The sequence below is a fragment of the Chlorocebus sabaeus genome, chromosome 11, assembly GCF_047675955.1.
Source record: "Chlorocebus sabaeus isolate Y175 chromosome 11, mChlSab1.0.hap1, whole genome shotgun sequence".
Classification (NCBI taxonomy): domain Eukaryota; kingdom Metazoa; phylum Chordata; class Mammalia; order Primates; family Cercopithecidae; genus Chlorocebus; species Chlorocebus sabaeus.
The window spans coordinates 15,890,799-15,911,227 of record NC_132914.1 but is presented as its reverse complement, the minus strand read 5'-3'; the positions used below and the strand labels follow the sequence as shown (position 1 = coordinate 15,911,227).

At 36.5% G+C, this 20,429-nt stretch overlaps 1 protein-coding gene across 2 annotated transcripts in view; it reads left to right on the top strand.

The window, feature by feature from the left end:
• Nucleotides 1-17,763, top strand: part of RERG (RAS like estrogen regulated growth inhibitor) — a 112,343-nt gene extending 94,580 nt beyond the window's left edge. The window contains exons 3-5 of one of the 2 annotated variants that reach the window (XM_007967762.3): nucleotides 4,446-4,502; nucleotides 14,678-14,751; nucleotides 16,543-17,763. In XM_007967762.3, coding sequence (XP_007965953.1) covers nucleotides 4,446-4,502; nucleotides 14,678-14,751; nucleotides 16,543-16,950 — 539 coding nt within the window. In that variant the 3' untranslated portion in view covers nucleotides 16,951-17,763. The remainder of the gene's footprint in view (nucleotides 1-4,445; nucleotides 4,503-14,677; nucleotides 14,752-16,542) is intronic. The other variant, XM_073020507.1, reaches the window with a different exon arrangement.
• The last annotated feature ends 2,666 nt before the right edge of the window (nucleotides 17,764-20,429 follow it).

Sequence of the window (20,429 nt, the reverse complement as noted above, 5' to 3'; positions counted from 1 at the left end):
ATCATTGCCTCCTGGTTTTTGCTGGTCAAGATAATGTCAAGTAGTTATGCTGTAAGTACTATAATGAAATGAAAATGGAGGAGAAATGAAGAGAGCTACTCTATCTCCTGGAGGCATCCCAACTTTGAAAAGTTTCATACTTAGGATACTATGTAAGTTTATTATAATTTATTCATGTAGTTTTTAAGCTTTAACATTTCTAATTTTTTGATTATAAACCAACATGGGAAAAATGATTCAGATAACAAGTGGTAAATATACATATCACAACCTATAATGGACTAAAGTTGTGCTAGTATTATCCGCATTTGCCTTCTCTTTATATAACACAAATTTTTGTTTTTCAAAAATATTTGAAACTCTTTGTGACGGAATTGTCCCAAAGTTGGCAAACTCCTGTAGAAGTCCCTTAAAAGGTATTTTAAAGTTACCTGATTCTACAACTTAAAAGTATGTATTTTTTGTGAAGGCACTACAGGTTACAAATGAAAATGATATAAATCACTTAATATACATCTGTAGTAAGTTTTCATTATTATATGAATGTTGTACTGTTGTGGAGTGTATATTAAATCAAGAGTCTTCATGGGGTGTGTTACCAGGATCATAGACAAAATTCAAAAGGTATTCATGATGTGAAGGTGATGAGTAGTATTCCTTGAAGCACTTTTAATTGGAGCAGAAATTCTTTTCCTAACCTAAAAAAAATCTGTCCTGGCCATTTTAAACTCTTTTAGTTATATTTTTCCAATGCAATCAACTCACCACAGTCCCATAAATATGTAATACTTTTTCCAGCTGGAAAAAAATTTTCCAATATTTTTCCATAATAAATACTTATTGTGGTATGCTACAGAGTTTTCGGGGTGGATTTGTTATATGGCAATAGCTCTATGCCTGGAGACCTATGGAAAAGAACAATCACAATTGCGTAGGAGGTTACATATGCTTAAGTATCTTTTAAAAAATTGCATTATATACATTGTCAATCAAATTACTTCCTGAATTCTATAAAGAAAAGTAATGACATATTTTTCAAGTATGATACTGAAAGGTAACATTTGAAAGTCTTACCTGAATCTCTCTTGAATATGACTCTTAAATAAGGAATAGCATGTGTGTTAGTTTACATTTACCTTGAAGAGTTGATTTCTTGCTGAAGCTAATTTACTGTACAGATCATACCTAATTAATTTTCATTTTAAAATATTATTCTGACACTAAATCTGGCACTTCTGATGCCTACTTCTTCTTGATAATGTTGTCAGGAATTATTTCGAGTAAACAGCATAGATTGGTTAATTTTTAGAAATAACATGACTATTTTAATGTAATGGATTTACCTTTAGCTCTTACTTATGAATGGAATAGCATGCCACTGAATGATTACATTAAGTGGCTTTTAAAAATATTTTATTGGATTAAATTTTACTTACCAAATTTTCCATTTTGTTAGAAACCAACTTTCATTAATAATCATAAAATTCATAGTACCAGTAATACTGAAATGGAACCACAGATGATGAAGAATTAGCCAAGTAGGTTGTAAATTAGGCAAAAGGAGGAAAACAGTCTTCCCTACATTAGCCATTGGACATGTTTGGCTTCTTTAATGGAAAGGTATGGGTTGTCAAGGCAATGGGAAGAAAATAAAATATTTCAGAAGGCAGAGACTCAAGAGTAACTACTAATCAAATATGTCAAACCTTGAAACTTCTGGAGCAACAAGGCCTTAAATCAGAATTCCGGTAGCAGTAAAAATCAGTACCACCATTTTACTTCCAAAGACAAACTTTGCTCAAGATAGTCGGGATGGAGAGGGTAGGGAGTCAAAAGGAAATGAGATCAATCTTTATAGTACCTGTTTTCATTAATTATAGTTAAATTAGATTATTAATTTATTGATAATTTAGAAATTTATTAAAATTTAATAAATTTTAATATCTATTGTATAAACAATAAATTGTTTGGGATTAAATTTTATTATTTAAATTTAATAAATTATATAACTATTTTGAATATATTTATTATTTAAATGTAATAAGTTATACAACTGTTGTGAATATATTGATATAGAATAGTCAATATATATAACTTTTTTGAGTTTTTGAACATTCGTATACATATATATGCTCAAAACCTCTAGCACTCTAGAGCTGTTTTGCCCAATCCACTCTACAGCTTCAGAAAGTATTGCTGCATAACTGCACAGGCACTAACCAAGGTTCTTAACTGAGATCCAGGCATTTACAAATGATTCAATTATGTTCAGTATACTTGGTTTTGAAAGCTGACAGAGTGTCTAATACATTTTTTAAAGATTTTGAGAAATGATTCAAATTTAAATGGTTTTGGAATTGAAGAACTGTAAACCGCACTTACGTAAAAAATAAAGCTCATTTTTTCATGATGGCAGATAATTAAGTTTTCTAGGTTGCAGCCTTTAGTGTTAAAACTACATAGTCTGGCCGGGCTCGGTGGCTCACGCCTGTAATCCCAGCACTTTGGAAGGCCGAGGCGGGCAGATCACAAGGTCAGGAGATTGAGACCACCCTGGCCAACATGGTGAAACCCCGTCTCTACTAAAAATACGAAAATTAGCAGGGTGGTGTGGCACCGGCCTGTAATCCCAGCTACTTGGGAGGCTGAGGCAGGAGAATCGCTTGAACCCGGAAGGTGGTGATTGCAGTGAGCTGAGATGGCGCCACTGCACTCCAGCCTGGCCAACAGAGGGAGATACCGTCTCAAAAAACCAAAAAACAAAAAACAAAAAAAACAACTACCTAGTGTAACAAAAGATGGAACTCTTTAAATCGTGCGAGCTGTTGAGTGTTTATTAACGTTGCTAATTGTAAAAAAGAAAAAGTATGTTTACTGCTTACTGCATCCTGTATGTAAAAATAAAAGTTTCAGTCTCAAGAGAGTGAACAGTGACAGACTCTGAAGACTGCAGATAAAACCACAAGTACAGTCACTGTGGGAAGTATTACGGGGTCAGTGGCCTTGCTACTTTAGGCACTGCAAATATTTTGGCTCGAATTCAGCCTCACACTCTGTAATTACAAAGAACATTGGTACTTTCCGTCTCCAGCCTCCCGTCATGAAGCCACGTTGTCCTCTGTTTTGTGAGGTCCCCGTGCAGTTTACACCTGCCATCTCTCATATAAAACTTTACAGGAGGAAGGTTACACCTCTGTTGTTGCTAAAAGTGAGAATAGGCAAAGACTGACAGTGACCTTCCGCTAACTAGTTTTATTTCTTCAAGGAGTATCTTTTGGCTGCTACATTAAGGGCATTTCAGTAAAAATAAAAATACACATTATAATGGGTATTTTAAAACTGTAAAACATGATAGACAATGAATGTTTTAGTAAGGTCAGTGGGATCCCGGGGAGACCATCAGGGGTCTATGGAGGACTCATGAGCCTGCTAAATTATGTGCCAAATGTGTGCACGTATATTTTTTCAGGAAAAGGATCCAATGCTTTCATTCCATTTTTTAAGTGCCTGTGACATCCCGCTCCAATTTTTTTTGTTTTCATTTAAAACCACTGTTTTCAACTATACTACAAGTGTAAGAAAATGTTTGGCCTATGTCTCATCAATTTATAAGGACAATAGAGTCCATATATTTCAGTGCTTTCCTCCAGCCCATCTTCCAGTTAAATATTATCCAGATGGCCTAGGACTTAAATTCGGTTTGGTACAATGGACAAGTTACAGACTTCCTGGATTCAAATCCTTACCAGGCCACTAACTAACTAGATAAGCTTAATTAAATGAGTTAACCCCTCAGCGCCTCAGTTTCCTGATCTGAAAAATGGGAATTATCATAGTACCTGCCTCATAAAGATGAAGTGAGGATTGAGGAGATCATGAAAGCAAACTGCGTGGTGTAGTTCCAGAACCTGATTCTGACTGTATTCTGTCAGTGCTGCTTTTGATGAGCTTTCACAGATCTCTAATAAAGAGTCCTAATTTTGAATATCTACTTTTTAAAAATGCAAATGACCTGCTAGTGATCTTTCGTTACACTAAAAATTTTATCACATTTAAAACTTGCCTTTGCCAATCCTTATCAATATACAAACTTCGGATACCTGTATTGTGACCTTTTATATCTGAATTCATCATTTTGCTAAAAATTTTATATATGAGCATTTTCACATTATACGTTTGTTTTGTTTTTAACCTTGTGACTAAAGCAACAAATCTAATTGTTGACTAATGCACAATAAACCCATTCAAACATACAATGGTTTTTAGGCCATAATATGAAATTGGAAAATTACTTGAATAAACATAAAAAATTTATTCGGTTTACATACCAAGGAAATATAAAGCATTTATAGGGTTGTGTGGAGCATTTCGCTTTCTTTAAAAAGATAGGTGCGCTAAGCAAATTAACAAATTACTTTTTGAAATGTTGTTCTTTTCTTCCACAGCTCTTGTAGTGAGATTTCTGACCAAACGGTTCATCTGGGAATATGATCCCACCCTCGGTAGGTCAAATTTTGTTTCCTTCTCCTCTTCAGTAAAAATGTATGGCCCCAGAGAAAGAATAATATTTTCTGTTGCAACATTTTTAAGCTCCTTTTAGCTGACTTGGAAGTGCTTTTCAAATCATGCAAAGAAGCCCTCCATGAGGCTAGATGTGTGTTTCATGCTGTCTGTGCTTGGAACCCTGCAGGATTTTAACGCATAGATGAAGAAGTTAGGTCAAGCCTCAGCCACAAAGAAAGGAAGTGGGTACAACACGCTGCCGTCACATCAGAAAAATGCAGTATCATTCTAATGGGAGAAAGAGGATAAAATGGACATGGGAAATTTGGTGCGTAATAGAACGGCATCCTGAGAAGAGTAACAGAAAAATAAAACTATTGAATATGGATTTTAGGGGAAAATAAAATAACGTTTCTCTCTTTTTTTCTCTCCAATACATCTGACTAAAGTCTGTTACGGAGAGAAGCAGCAGCAAAATACGATGTCTGTGGATCTTAAAAGTAGCAATAATGTTGATATATAAAATGTAGGCAAACACGCTTCCCGTTTTTTTTTTTTTTTTATTTCTTTGTTCTGTTTTATTCTTGTCACTCCAAGATTTTCAGTTTAAAAGGGAGCAAGGCTTCTTTCATTGTTTTTATTCATTCATTCTACAAATATTTATTAAGCGCCTCCTGTGTGTCAAAGTGTTCTGGGTGCTAAGGATAAGTCAGTATACAGCAAGAGAAGGCCTTGGCTTTTTTGAGTGCGCAGTCTGGGAAAGAGAGAAGAGTCAATAAACAAACAAATATATGTGAGATAGCGATAAGGGCTGTGAAGGAAAACAATAAGGAAGGGAATATAGAATGATCTTATAGTTTAGTTAGTATTTGACTAATATTTCTGAAATTTATTTTAGTAAGAAGTACAAGGTGAAAACCCAACGTTTTTGTCCAAATCTTTAACCAGTTTTCCTCCTATTATTTGTTAAATACTCTCTACCTTTCTCCACTACTTCCAATGCAGTCTTTTCAAATGTTGAATTGTTTATACCAGGACACCATTCTAGATTTGCTTTTCACACCAAACAGAAGAAGCACACTTTTTCATTAATTGTATGCTGTACAGAACATTTTGATACTTTGTAGAGAATGTCTTTCCTTATTACTTTTTACAAAATTATTTTGGCTACTCTGCTCAGTTGATTTTTCCAGATCAAGTTGAGAAACTCTGTAATAGTATGACATGATTTTGATTGGAATTGTACTAGAACTATAAATTACTTTGAAAAGATTCATATATTTATGTTATTCCACCTTTTAATCTAGGAGACTAGCATGTCTCTACATTTATTATTTATTATTCTGTTTTTGCTTTTAAATAGGTCAGAGTTTTCACATCCAAATTTTTCAACATATTTTTAAATGTAGCCACACTAATTTTAAGATGATATATTTGGGTCTAAAAATGCACCCGATTCAAAAAAAATTATTCTTTATTATTTCACCCACCAAGCGAATACTTATTCTGCTCTTATATTTTTATTACTTACATAGGATTTACGGAGATTATCTGAGAATCTTAATGATTTATGGGAGTTTAGTTTTAAAAATACAAATTTTTTTATTGCTGTATCCATATATCTCAATGAAAGATGAAGCTTAGAAAAAACGATCTCATAAAATGAACTCTCCCTGAATGTGTTCCAGTACCTAATCTTATTATTCTTAATTAGTCTTAGTCGAACCATTTTCCCTTCTGTTTTATTCCTTCTGAAAAACAACTGCTATTACTAGTAATCTGCCTGCATCAGTTATGTATAGTGCAGGCTTCCTTCAGTAAGAATAAGGAAACTTTATTGAGTGACCTTGTATGGTACTTCTCAAAGAGGATGGCAGCTGCTAAGCAACAAGCACTGCCTCATCAGTCTTCAGGAGTCATGGATATGTGACTCACTCCCTGGTGAGGGCTTCATGAATTCTCTCACACCGGAGGCTGGATTTGTGTGTCTATATGCATGTGTGCAAGAGGTCACTTTTGTTCCAGCAGAAAGGGGTTCTCAATGCATTTGATTCAAGGGAAATTAGCATTTCCTGAGTTTAACTTCATACTACCTTGGGGAAGACAGGATGCTTTGTTGAATACATGGCTACTGCATTAGTCCGTTCTCATAATGCTATAAAGAAATACCTGAGACTGAGTAGTTTACAAAGAAAAGAGGTTTAATTGCCTCATGGCTCTGCAGGCTGTACAGGAAGCATGGCAGCATTTACTTCTGGGGAGGCCTCAGGGAGCTTTTACTCACGGCAGAAGGGAAAGTGGGAGCAGGCATCTTACATGGCAGGACCATGACTGAGGGTGGGTGGGGGGCATGCCACACACTTTAAAACCACCAGGCCTCACTAGAACCCACTACTGTGATGACAGCGCCACGAGGGATGGTGTTAAACCATGAGAAACCACCTCATGATCCAATCTCCTCCCACCAGGCCCCACCTCCAACATTGGGGATAACAAATGAACCTGAGATTTGGGTGGAGACACAAGTCTAAACCATATCAGCTACTTTAAAAGTTTCAAAACCACCATCAGAAGAGATAACTACATTGAAAAGCCAAGTGGCTCATATACAAGAAGCAGTCTTGAATTCTGAAGTCAGTGCTTTCCTGCGAAACATGGGGCAGTTTTTTTTTTTTTTTTTTTTTTTTTTGAGATGGAGTCTCGCTCTGTCGCCCAGGCTGGAGTGCAGTGGCCGGATCACAGCTCACTGCAAGCTCCGCCTCCCAGGTTTACGCCATTCTCCTGCCTCAGCCTCCCGAGTAGCTGGGACTACAGGCGCCCGCCACCTCGCCCGGCTAGTTTTTGGTATTTTTAATAGAGACGGGGTTTCACCGTGCTAGCCAGGATGGTCTCGATCTCCTGACCTCGTGATCCGCCCATCTCGGCCTCCCAACCTGGAACAGAATTGTTACTCCACGAGAAGCTGAAGACTGTGAACAGCGTTCTACATATTAACACAATTAGAATATTTACTGCTTTGAAATAATTCAGTGAAGAAAATGCTTGCTACTATAGTAGCAAGTGACTCCTAAACTTTTCGGTTTCAGACCCAGTGTTTTTTTATTTGATTTTTATGGAGAAAGCCTATATAATTCAACTAGGAGTGCAGGCAAGGGAAAGAAAGACAGGGGGATCTAAACCTACGCTCCACTTGTTCTTGCACTTCAGAAAAGAAAGAAATTGCTTTAACATCCGAGTGTTTTGAAGGATACAATGTAAAAAAAATCAGTTCTTTACATTGAACAATTTTAGCTTTATTTTAGTTTTCCTTATTATACTGTGGATCAGTGAAATCTTTGTGGGTGGCCAGCACACCAGCACACGGATGTCTATGAACCACATTTGAAAACCACCACTGAAGCTCATAAGATGTGGGAGTTGGACCATCTAACCATGAAAATCCCCTGATGGTGGTGGCAGCAATGATCTGATTGTAGAACAACAGGATCCATATTCTGAATGGATCCCAACCAAGAACCGAATCCCTACCTCCAAGAGACATATTACCCTCTAAGAATGCTGGTCGCCGCAGAGAATACAGATAGAGGCTTAGAATGTGTGTGCCTGTGACTGTGTGTGTGTGTGTGTGTTGGAGGCATTTGGAGAGGAAGAGAAAGACTGTATTGCAGCTTCTATCACTACTGTGACTGGTACACTGGAGACACTGTGTTTGAATCAGCTCAGAAAAGGCTCAGATAGAAGTGAGGATGGGCATCTGGAGACTTTAGACCCACTAGTTCTTTGGTTCTGTGATTGGTTCTTCTTGCCTGCCTTACAACTCCTGCTGCTTGGAATGGTTCATACGAAAATAGATACACCCAGAACAAATGATCTTAACCAGATTCTAAAGCAGAAGTGCTTAGCCAACTCATAGAATTGTTTAGTTATTTAATATTGGCACTGCAAGGAACTTGGAGATTGTCATTTGACAAATAAGGAAACAGGTACAAAGAAGTAAATTTAATCAAAATTACATGTCCAGTTGTGGTTAGACTAGGAATAGAACTCAACTCAGTACAATTTCCATTCTGGCATAAATCAACATGACTAACTACTGTTGTTACTGTGCCGGCTAAGTGTCCATACTAACGTGTTGAAATTTGCAAAAACAAAAGCTAAATCAGTAAAAAGATTAACCACATGCAACATCCCTTTGAGCATCATCTCCCCTTAGAGTACATAAAATATACTTCTAGTTATTAAACTACTAGTGAGCGCAGATTTTAAATTATACGTCTCTCATATACAGTGAAATTCTAGTGTAACTTTTAATACCTCATTCCATTTTGAAACTCATATTTTTCTCACAGTATACAATATTTTGGTTCATTTGGATCTATCTCCTAAATAATCATCCCCCCACCCTTCACAAAAAAGGCTCGGTTTATTATTTTTGTTTAGTATGAACAAAATCAAAAGAATATCCACCAAACAAATACATACACATTTTCTTTTTTGTGTTAAGATGGATAGCGGAGTCTAATTTCAAAAACTACTTAGTACATTTTTTTAGAGTTAACTCTGGAAGAGTTAGCACGTAGACACTTTGCCTTTTGGGGCAGTATTTCCATTATTTTACACATAGAGAAAGTGGGCTTCTAATGAGAGAGAGAAGCTTAAAGAAAAATTTCTTAAAATGGTATGAAACCAGCATTCAGCTTAGACAAAATCACTGCTACCACCCGCTGCTATGTCTGGGGCAGACATTCTCTCATATCCTGCATTTTATCCTTTTTGTTTCAGTTAACGAATAACCAAAGAATCACACAACTTCATACAATTTTTATTGTATTCCATTTCCCCCCTACTGTGGCATTCTGTGATTGAAATACGTATCCTATTTATCATGGAAGCAACAGAGAAAAATGTCCCTGTCTCTCAGACAACTTTTAGTGCAAAGAAATGGAATAGAGCCCAGAACTCTGTTTTCCAGTCTCTGGGGCTGATGCCAGTCTTTCTAAAAGGGAAGTCAGTACAAAGGACACTAAAGAACAGCAGAGGGAGAAGCCAAAGGGCATGGCCCTCCAGCATGTGTGATGCCGTCTGGGCTGCTCTTCCTCACACTGGGGCACTGAAGATACAAAAAGACAATCATTGAGAGAACACTTGGAGACAAGTGGCTGCTGTAAATAGTATTTTAGAGCATTAAATCATACAAAACTATAATCTCCCATTTAACATAAAAGAGTAGGGGGGACGGAATATTCTGAAATTGCAAATCACTATGCATACACCATGTATGGATTACATATTCTAGGAGAATGGCAATAACGTAAAATACACTTATTAAAATATTGAACAGAATCTAATTTTAAAATTTTACTTTTTGGAAAATACTCGAGCAATGTGCCATGCCTGTGGGCAATGATCACTACACAGTGCTGATGGAAGTAGAAGGCAAGGATATGGCTGGCGAAGCTGCATTCTACAGTTTGTATTTTGGACAGATTATATTTACAGTAAAGTAAAAGAAAACAGTGGTCAAAAAAGGACTACAAAATAGTTGATGAAATGAAAATCAGAAACATGAGGTATATAGAAAAAATAATTACAAAACCACTGGCTTACAGGCTACCCCTATGGGAGCAGAAACTTCCGAGTTTATTGGGTTGGTTGGTTGGTTAATGATTTGGGTAGTTTGGGTACAAAGAATTGAGTTAATAATTATGTTAATCATACTACTCTTTTTCATGGTGTTATGCTATTATTAGTGTATGGGAGGCCTTATATTATTCCACTTCCTCTTCCCCTTCATCCCTTATTTTGACACCCACTGCCCTCCTCTTTGCCTTAAGTGCAGAGTCTAATGTGTTTGAAACTAAGCATGATATTTAAAAGCCGGAGCCCAAAGCTGATCTTCCCTGACTCAAATCTCACCTCTACCATTTATTGTCAGTGTGACTTTGGGCAAGTTATTTAATCTTGTTACGGCTCAGCTTCTTCTTGTAAAATGGAGCTGATAGCAGTATATACTTCATTGGATATTTGTGAGGATTAATGAGTTAACATAAGTAAAGTGTTTAGAACAGTTGTTCAAATAGAAGCAGTATGTGCTAGCTATTATATGTTTACTTAGGGAAAATAGTGTTCTGTGTATATATTTTTTAAATTTATATAAATTTTATATATATATATATATACACACACACACACACACACACACACACTTCTAATCATTAGAACCAGATCTGATACGTTTAAGATCCATGCATTTTTCTCTATTTACTTCTGGTTTTCTACATGGTATTCTTTACTATGCCACATTTAACTCATCTCCCCAATGATAAACACCTAAGTTGCCTCCAATATGAGCTACTGCTAATGTCACTAGGGAAAACATACCTTTAAATCGGTGGTTCTCAAACTTTAGCATAAACCGTATTCACCTGGGGGACTTGTTAGAACACAGATTGCCCATAGGTCTGGGGTGGAGCCTGAGAATTTGCATTTCTAACAAGTTCCTAGGTGAGCTGGATGTTACTGGTTCAGGCACTACACTTGGAGGCCCAGTGCTGTAAGAACCTGGACCAGGTTTTTTCTAGTGCATGTACCCGAGAGGGAGATTGCGGAATCATAAGGTATGCCCACATCAAGTTCTAGTGAATTGCTCTTCAAAACGATGTACCAGTCTACACTCTCATTGCCGGTGTAGAGAAGCTGCCTGTAACCTAGTCAGGCATTATATTACCTAGTTTTATAATTTTTGCCAATCTTTTTGTCATGAAATCATTTTATAAGCTTCTCTCTGGTCAGTAAGCAGGTAAAACATCATTTGATGTATGTTTTCACTAATTGGGCATCCTCCTCTGTGAATTTCCTCTTTGTATACTTTGGCCGTATTTCTTTCCTGTTCACTTATCTTTTTAATTTCTAAACTTTCTTTCATACCTTAGATATTAATCAACTTTTTGCTTATGATATTACAAATATGTTCTCCAGTCTTTAGCCTATTTAATATTGCACAAAATTCTTAATTTTAATGTAGTCAACCCATTTATTTTTTGTCTCTCTTTTTTTTTTTTTTGGTCTGTGCATGAGCTTTTATATTTTCTTACTTTTAATTTTTTTAACTTTAGGTTTCACTCTTCAAATCTAGGTGAGTTTAGATCTCTAATTCATCCAGATTTACTTTTAATATACGCCCTAGAAGCCCAGCTTTATTTTGTGCATTTAGTGGCCAGTTCTTTCTTATTGGTTCTAATCCGAATGCTACTGTTTGAACCATTTATTATTTCCCTAAGGGACTTGTGGTGCCACCTCAGTCATATACTAAGTTCCTATATAAATATGTGTCTATTGTTAAGGCCTTGGTAAATTTGTGCATTCTGATATTAGTACCACACTGTTTTGAGTAATGTTATATAGTATTATATAATTTTAAATAAATTTCTGGCCGGGCGCGGTGGCTCAAGCCTGTAATCCCAGCACTTTGGGAGGCCGAGATGGGCGGATCACGAGGTCAGGAGATCGAGACCATCCTGGCTAACACGGTGAAACCCCGTCTCTACTAAAAAATACAAAAAAAACTAACCGGGCGAGGTGGCGGGCGCCTGTAGTCCCAACTCGGGAGGCTGAGGCAGGAGAATGACGTGAACCCGGGAGGTGGAGCTTGCAGTGAGCTGAGATCCGGCCACTGCACTCCAGCCTGGGCGACAGAGCGAGACTCTGTCTCAAAAAAATAAATAAATAAATAAATTTCTTGAGCTTCTCAAAAAGTCCACCTGGACATTTCATTTGAATTGCGTTAAATTCTAGATTAATTTTGGGGAAAACTGACATGTTTTAAAAATGTTGTTTCTCCATTTTCCTAGGATTTTCTTATTTATTCAAGTCTTTATTTTCTGTTATAGAGTTCTAAAATTTTCTATTGTAGAAAATTTTTGTTTTTGTTTTTGGAGGGTTTTGAAGGGTTTTGTATATTTTTATTACTTCCTAAATATTATTTATTTTACTACTATTGGGAGTAGCTTCCTGTTTTCTCTCACCTCTCCTACATGGCTTTTGCTGATACAGAAGAATGCTAGTGATACTGTATTTTTCTCCTGGAATTTATGAGCTTGAAATTATTGCTTATAAACTTCGTATTATTTTGTTTTTATTTCAGCAGAACGTACACTTTCCTCTTTTTATGCTAAATTTTAATTGCATTGTCTTTCCTAATTTAATGGCAGTATCGTCAGATCTTTACAGCTCTGCCCTCTTTTTATATCTTTGCAAACACCATGCTTTGGTTTTGATTTCTTTTTCATGATGTTTTTTATTTTCTTTTCTTATATCGTCTTGAATGTATTCTGTTTCTTCTCTTCTAATTTATTGAGTTGACTGTTTCTAGATTTTTAAGAGTTATATCATCTTCTGGAATCAGACAAGTACATTAGTTCACACATACTTGTTTCTGGCCTTTTCCCCCATCTTCACCCTGATATACTGATAGAATCATCTAGAATTCTAATGCCGGATTGATTTTGATGTAGTTTTATTGTTTTCATGGATGTCTTGAATTCAGTTTCACTGGCAAAAAGTTCTACATCGATCTGAGTCGTATCTTTTTGTAGGTGATGTGTTTTATTCCCTAAATCCCTTTAGACATTTTTTGTCATTGATATCCTTAAATTTTGTTGTAATAGGTTTAAATATGGAACTTTTTCCTCATGTGTCCTACTAGTTCCTTTAATCTTAAATCTTTCATTGTTCTCTCATGTAGGGAAATTCTCAGCCATTACAACCTCAATAATTTCCACTCCTCTATGTATTTTATTCTCTCCTTTGAGGCTCATTTTATAAAGGATACTAAAATTTCTTGTTCTGTTATTCATACCTCTTATTAAATTTTACTTTTACATGTTCCTTTGTTTTACTTATTTACACTTACTGATACTTCTGAGAGAGTTCCTCAACCTGACTCTCATCAGGTCATTCATTTGGTTCTTTATTTCTATTATTCCAGTTTTCATACAGGGAAGCACCAGTTGGCACTTATTTTTGACCTGTGGTTTCCATTTTATGTGATGAGGGGCATACTCAGGGCCACCCCGTCTTCTTGCACCTGCTAACTTCTCCTTCCCCTCACATAGCTTGGTGACCACTCTGCTGTTGATCCACCAGCCTCCAGCTGGTACTGAGCATCTGCCATTTTTCCACTTTGAAGAGGCAGCATGAGCAAGAGGACTCCATATAGTTCCACCTCCCCTCCATGCTGCCCAACCCTCCTCTACTTTGGATTACTGTTCCTCACCAATCTGGGGTCTGACCACATTTTACTACCCCTAGAGTTTCTTATAGTTTTACAACATTTGGCAAGAACCATTCACCTCCTGGTAATATCTGTTACATTTCCAGAGTTGAGGTTTGAAAGGAAATTGGTAGCTTCTCTTGGTATGTTATCTTGTTAGAAACAGCAGTTTCCAGAAACTAGATTTTTAGAAGCACCAAGGCATTTTGTGAAAATCACCTTCTCATTTGTGAAAACCACCTTTACATTGTGGAGGTCTCATTATAGAAGGAAAAGAGCACCAGGGACCTGTCTTTTCAGAAAAATAAAACGGAATTTTCAGAGGAACGGATAGGGCCAGGCATGGTGGCTGAGGCCTGTAATCCCAGCACTTTGGGAGGCCAAGGCGGGAGGATCACTTGAGGACAGGAGTTCAAGACCAGCCTGGCCAACATGGTGAAACCTCGCCTCCACTAAAGATACAAAAATTAACTGGGTGTTGCGGCAGGCACCTGTAATCCCAGGTACTTGGGTGGCTGAGACAAGAGAGTCGCTTGAAACCCGGGTTTCAGTGAGCTGATATCGCACTACGGCACTCCAGCCTGTGCAACAGAGCTAGGCCCTGTCAAAAAAAAAAAAAAAAAAAAAAAAAAGAGGAAAGGATAGGGTAGCAAAGATGCAAAGAGATTCCCCCTATTCTATACTCTGAAAGTTGGCGGCACCCATGTTAGAACTTGGTATGCCCAGGAGCTAAGTATGAAGATTCTACATTTTTGCACATCCATCATCTCCTTCCTAGACTACACAGTTCCTTATGCTGTAAAATCAGGAATACTTTTCCCATGCCCATTTTCAGTTTTAAGGATCAAATTAAATCTTGCATGTATTTACCTTTTTGCCTTTTTTATTTGCTCATTCCCTTAGAATCAACCTACCGACACCAAGCAACCATCGATGATGAAGTTGTTTCCATGGAGATACTAGACACTGCTGGTCAGGTGAATAAAGAGTTCAGCTAAAATATTTTTTCTAGATCAAATAAAACTGAGAAATCTATGCTATGAACAAAAATAAGGCACTTTTCTTCAACTAAATTTTGCATGCCTAAAACCTTTTTCTCTAATTAGTCATTTTATATATTAATGTATTTGTAAATATCTGTATACGCATCCTTATGTAAACTGCCTAGTGTTTCAAGAGGGTTTTGAACATACTATAATATTCACATATTATCTAGGTTAGACTCACTCACCTATATTTTGTGGCATACCAAGATATTAATAAGTTTTCATGGTCAAATGTGTTTTGAAATGCTCAAATGAAGTTAAACAGGTGTCTTTACTGAAAGAATTCTCAAAACCTCTACCATGCGTATGTGTGAGTCTTTAAGAAAGAGATTTAGTATATATTGTATTTAAACTTACATGATGTCATATAAGTTTGTTTCAGAAAACTTTATTTTAGGTGTCTTTCTTGTAGTATTTGGTATTAGGTCAGTCACTTCTGAGATTAAAAAAGGGTTCATAGGTAGGTTTAGTTTTCAGGTATAGAAATGGTCACTGGCAGGGCGCAGTAGCTCCCACCTGTAATCCCAGCACTTTGGGAGGCTGAGGCAGGAGGATCATGAGGTCAGGAGATCGAGACCATCCTGGCTAACACAGTGAAATCCCATCTCTACTAAAAATACAAAAAATTAGCCAGGGGTGGTGGTCGGTACCTGTAGTCCCAGCTACTTGGGAGGCTGAGGCAGGAGAATGGCGTGAACCCGGGAGGCAAAGCTTGCAGTGAGCCCAGATCACGCCACTGCACTCCAGCCTGGACAACTGAGCGAGACTCCATCTCAAAAAAAAAAAAAAAGCAATGGCCACTAGAATGACAGAAAGCTGAAGTTTTCCATGGTACTTTATCGATGACCTGTGACGCCCAAAAAGACTTGAATCAAAGTGTTTAAACCAAGAAATGTTCTCGAAATGAATTACCCACTTTTCCATCTCATTACCACCTACTTATTCTCTGACCTTCACAGAGCACTGATTCTGAAGAGAAGCAGCAGGGAAGTGCATACCTCCAGAAGTCATTTGAACCTGGGAAAGCAATGCTTTTTCAAATCATACATGCCACTTTCCTATGAAGGAGCGATAACCCACTTTGAGAATCAGTTCTATAATAGAGTTTCTGTCATTGGTACTACATGACATTTTGGGTGCTCTGAGATAGGAAAAGAAAAAAGTCAAATCCTTTAGCATAGAGTTGGATTCTCTAAATAGTTTGTCACGGTTTTACTGGAAGCTAATTGTCTATAATCTGAAGAAAGAGAAAATTAAAACAAACAACAAACCAAAAAAGTAATAAACAAACCAAAATGGCATCTTGCTAAACTTTGACTCTATGATACTTAAAAGGTGGGATAGGGGCTAGTCATCTGTTAAAAAATTGCTAATTCCTTAATCGTGATGAAAAGTCTCAAAAGTGATGTGCTTAACTAAGATTATAATTTCTTTTTAGTTCTTATGATTACAGATTTAATGATATGGCAAGAAAAAAAATAAAAGCAGAAAGGTAAAATCTGTTAAATTAGAAAATATTCAGTTTCCAGAAATATGTTGAGATGAATAAGTAATGACTGTATTTAAAACTTATTTAGAAAGTTTGTACAATTAGAGTACCATGACATTTTAATGACTTTGGATATAAAGAATAGTAATTAAGGGATTACTGTCAGCATTACCAGCATCCATCTATTTTGATTATTTCCAGGTCTCTTGACGGCCATTTTTCTTTGCCAACAGGAAGATACCATTCAGAGGGAAGGACACATGCGATGGGGGGAAGGCTTTGTGCTGGTCTACGACATTACTGACCGAGGAAGTTTTGAGGAAGTGCTGCCACTTAAGAACATCCTAGATGAGATCAAAAAGCCCAAGAATGTGACTCTCATCTTGGTTGGAAACAAAGCTGACTTGGACCACTCCAGGCAGGTTAGCACAGAAGAAGGAGAGAAGCTGGCCACAGAGTTGGCTTGTGCTTTTTACGAGTGTTCTGCCTGCACTGGGGAAGGGAACATCACAGAGATATTCTATGAGCTGTGTCGAGAGGTGCGTCGCCGGAGGATGGTGCAGGGCAAGACGAGGCGACGCAGCTCCACCACGCACGTCAAGCAAGCCATTAACAAGATGCTCACCAAAATCAGTAGTTAGGCAGCCCAGCTGAGGTGGACCACGTAATTGGAAACACTCTTCCCCTTCTGTTCCCCTTTCAAAAATAAAATGAAATATTGCATCCTTTGTTTTGATTCTGGGAAATGTCTGGGCTTCCCATTGTTCCCAGCCTCCCGTAGGTTGGGAAGTTTTAGCGTGTTTTATGCAATTTCAGTGCTAACAACTTCTTCCTTTCCTGCTTGAATAAAGATACACTCTAATGGCATTTGAACATGTAATCACCAGAGATTCTGAAATGACTGGTTTATATTAAGCTATTTTTAGGCATCTTCACCTTGCTTAAGTAGGTTGAAGTTTTTTCAAAGGCATTTAAAAATTCAATTTCTTGTCAGATACTACAAATAATTGTCTTAAAAGTCTAAGATAGCAGAAAATACAGTAAAAACACAGGAGAAGAAGCTGAGCTATTGGAACAGGAAACAGAAAGAACTCTAGTTTCTGTCTGAAGTGAAGATTTTCTGAATTATCTAATATCATCTAGGTTTTCTTTAACATTTTATTTTGTTCTTAAGTTCAAGCATCTTCTCACTAAGGTTTTTCACTATAACAGAGAATTCATTTCAATTTGAGTTGGTTCTCTCAATGATCTATTGATCATTACACCCTAATTCTCCTTCCATGGCTCAAACAGTATTTTTGCTATAACAAAGGCAGCAGGAAATTCAGACCCTGCTGGGCCTTTTTTCATCAAGTCAGGGTGATGTAAAAACATTGGAAATCTTTTCACCAAACCCTGACTTTATCGAATGCTAGTAGAAGATGTAAAATTAGAGACATCTTATTTGTTTATCACCTCAGCAGAAAAACCACAGTCCAAAAAACAAGAAAATTAAGAATGGAGCTTAACCATGCCTCCATTGGGAAGTCTAGGCTTTGAGTCAGGTACAGTAAGAAAAATTAGCCTCTGATTCATTAAGTCTGCCACATAACTTGTTTTGATATTTTGGATACATTAACTCACTTAGGAAAATTCAGAAAACAATGGGTGATTAAAGTTCATTACAGCTGAATAAATGTGTCTAAAACAGATTCTTGTATTCTGAAAGTACAGTCTACAACTGATAAAACTTCGTGATTCTTTTATCCCCCATTATGCCCCTATATACCAAGATTTGGGTACTTTATTTTAGTAGAAAATATATATCTTTTACATATGTATGTATTTATAAATGCATAGATATATGTATAAAAATTTGTAAGAGTTGGAGGCATTAATTCACCAATGCATTTGGACAACTTGGTGTAACTGACTTTATTTTATGTGACTATAATAAAAAGCATAATTTTCTCATTCTGTCATATTTGGGTAATCTTTCTTGTGATAACGTGAAACATTTATAATTTGAAGGGAGACATGAGGAGACAACTGAATTGCAAAACTAACAAATCAGTGAACCTGATATAAAAAAATTAGCTCCTGTTGATTAGGATAGCTGCTTTTGGAGTCTTTAGGTGCTATTTTAGGCACTTTATGTATTATCAAATCTTCACAATGCCTAGTACTGTAAGCACAATGATAGAGATAAAGATATTGAGTCACAAGCGGAAAAATGTAGTAAAGCCAATTTTGCATAGCTATTTAGTGGGTAGAACCAGGATTTGAACCCAAAGAGTAAAAGTTTGGATTCTAGACTCTGCATTATTATCAGTTACATACTTCTTATCCTTGAGCTGTAGCAGGGAAGATACAGAAGCAGATAATTCACTTTATGTTTTTGTTTACTCATTACAAATATTTATACATGTTGGACACATAACTTGATACAAATTAGTCTATTTGATGGTGTCTAATCTGAGCCTTAAAGTATAGATGAGAGTTATCCAAGAAAGAAATATGGTAAAGATTTTCTAGGCAAAGGAAATAGCATGGAATCAAAATATAGAGACATGAACAGTGATGGCAAATGTGGTAATGAGAAGGAGTTTAGAGGACCACATATATCATTTTTAGGGGAAAAAGGGAAAGAGAACAAAAGGGATTTTTTTTTTTAAATGAAGGGGCAGGAGGGAAGAAAGAAAGGCAAAAATTCCTATTCCTGCAAGCAACTACCTACTAAAGAATCAAATTGGGAGACTTAGCTATGATGCATTTTCAGTAAAGTCCTTTTAGACAATGTGGGGGAAATGGGAGCAGATAAAAATTATTTTTGAAATTTCATTATCTTCTAGAATTAGTCACTTTGATTCTCTCATATCTATACTTGGAAATATAATTCAGCCAATTCCTATTAAAAATAAGTTCATAAGGAAGCATAGTGAAATACATGGATGTCATTCTTGAGTCAAAAAACTAAGTTAAACACACAGTCACCAACACCAGAAACTACCCTAGATATGTGAATACAAATCCAGACGTTAAAAACCAAACAACCATTGGTGTAAGTTTCAACCACTAATTACAGAAGAGCATGAGATTGTACAAATATAAATTGGTTATTTCTCTCATGCCTCAGGCTTCTCCCCAAATATAAGATTATAAATAAGTTAATACTACTAGTTGTTTAGAAGCTCAGCTTCATTTTTATGAATGCTGAGGAAGCAAGATTCCCTTTGTAAAAAGTAGAGACAGTGTTCTATTTTCTGCATTAGAAGCATAATATTCACTTGGCCATTATAGAATAACAGGGACCAGATTTACTCTTACATATTAAACAACTAGAAAAAAAGTCAGATAAAATGTATAGAACAATGGTTTTCAGATGTTGAATAACAAGCAATATAGTGCATTGATCCCTAAAAGGAGGGAAAGAAATGATGTAAACCCTACAAATGCTTCAGCTTATTGCCAAGTGATAGGTTCCAAGAAGCAGTACAGTTAAAAATAAAAAGGAAAGAAAGAAAGAGAGAGAGAAAAAAAATGAAAGAAAGAGAAAAAAAGAAAAACAGAAAAAGAAAAGGAAGGAAAGAAAGGAGAAAGAAAGAAGAAAGAGAAAGAAATAGGAAGGAAGGAAGGAAGGAAGGAAAGAAAGAAAGAAAGAAAGAAAGAAAGAAAGAAAGAAAGAAAGAAAGAAAGAAAGAAAGAAAGAAAGAAAGAAAGAAGGAAAGAAGAAAGAGAAAGAAAGAGACAGATAAAGAAAAAGAGAGAGAGAAAGAAAGAAAGGAAAGAAAGAAAGAAAGAAAGAAAGAAAGAAAGAAAGAAAGAAAGAAAGAAAGAAAGAAAGAAAGAAAGAAAGAAAAGAGAGAAAGAAAAGAAGAAAGAAAAGAAAAGAAAAAAAGCTGGGCATGGTGGCTCATCCCTGTAATCCCAGCACTTTGGGAAGACAAGGCAGGTGAATCACTTGAGCCCAAGAGTTCGAGACTAGCCTGGGCAACATGACAAAACCCCATCTCTACTAAAGACACAAAAATTAGCTGGTCATGGTGGTGCATGCCTGTAATCCCAGCTACTGCTGAGGCTGAGCCAGGAGAATCGCTTGAGCCCAGGAGGCTGAGATTGCAGTTAGCCCAGATCATGCCAC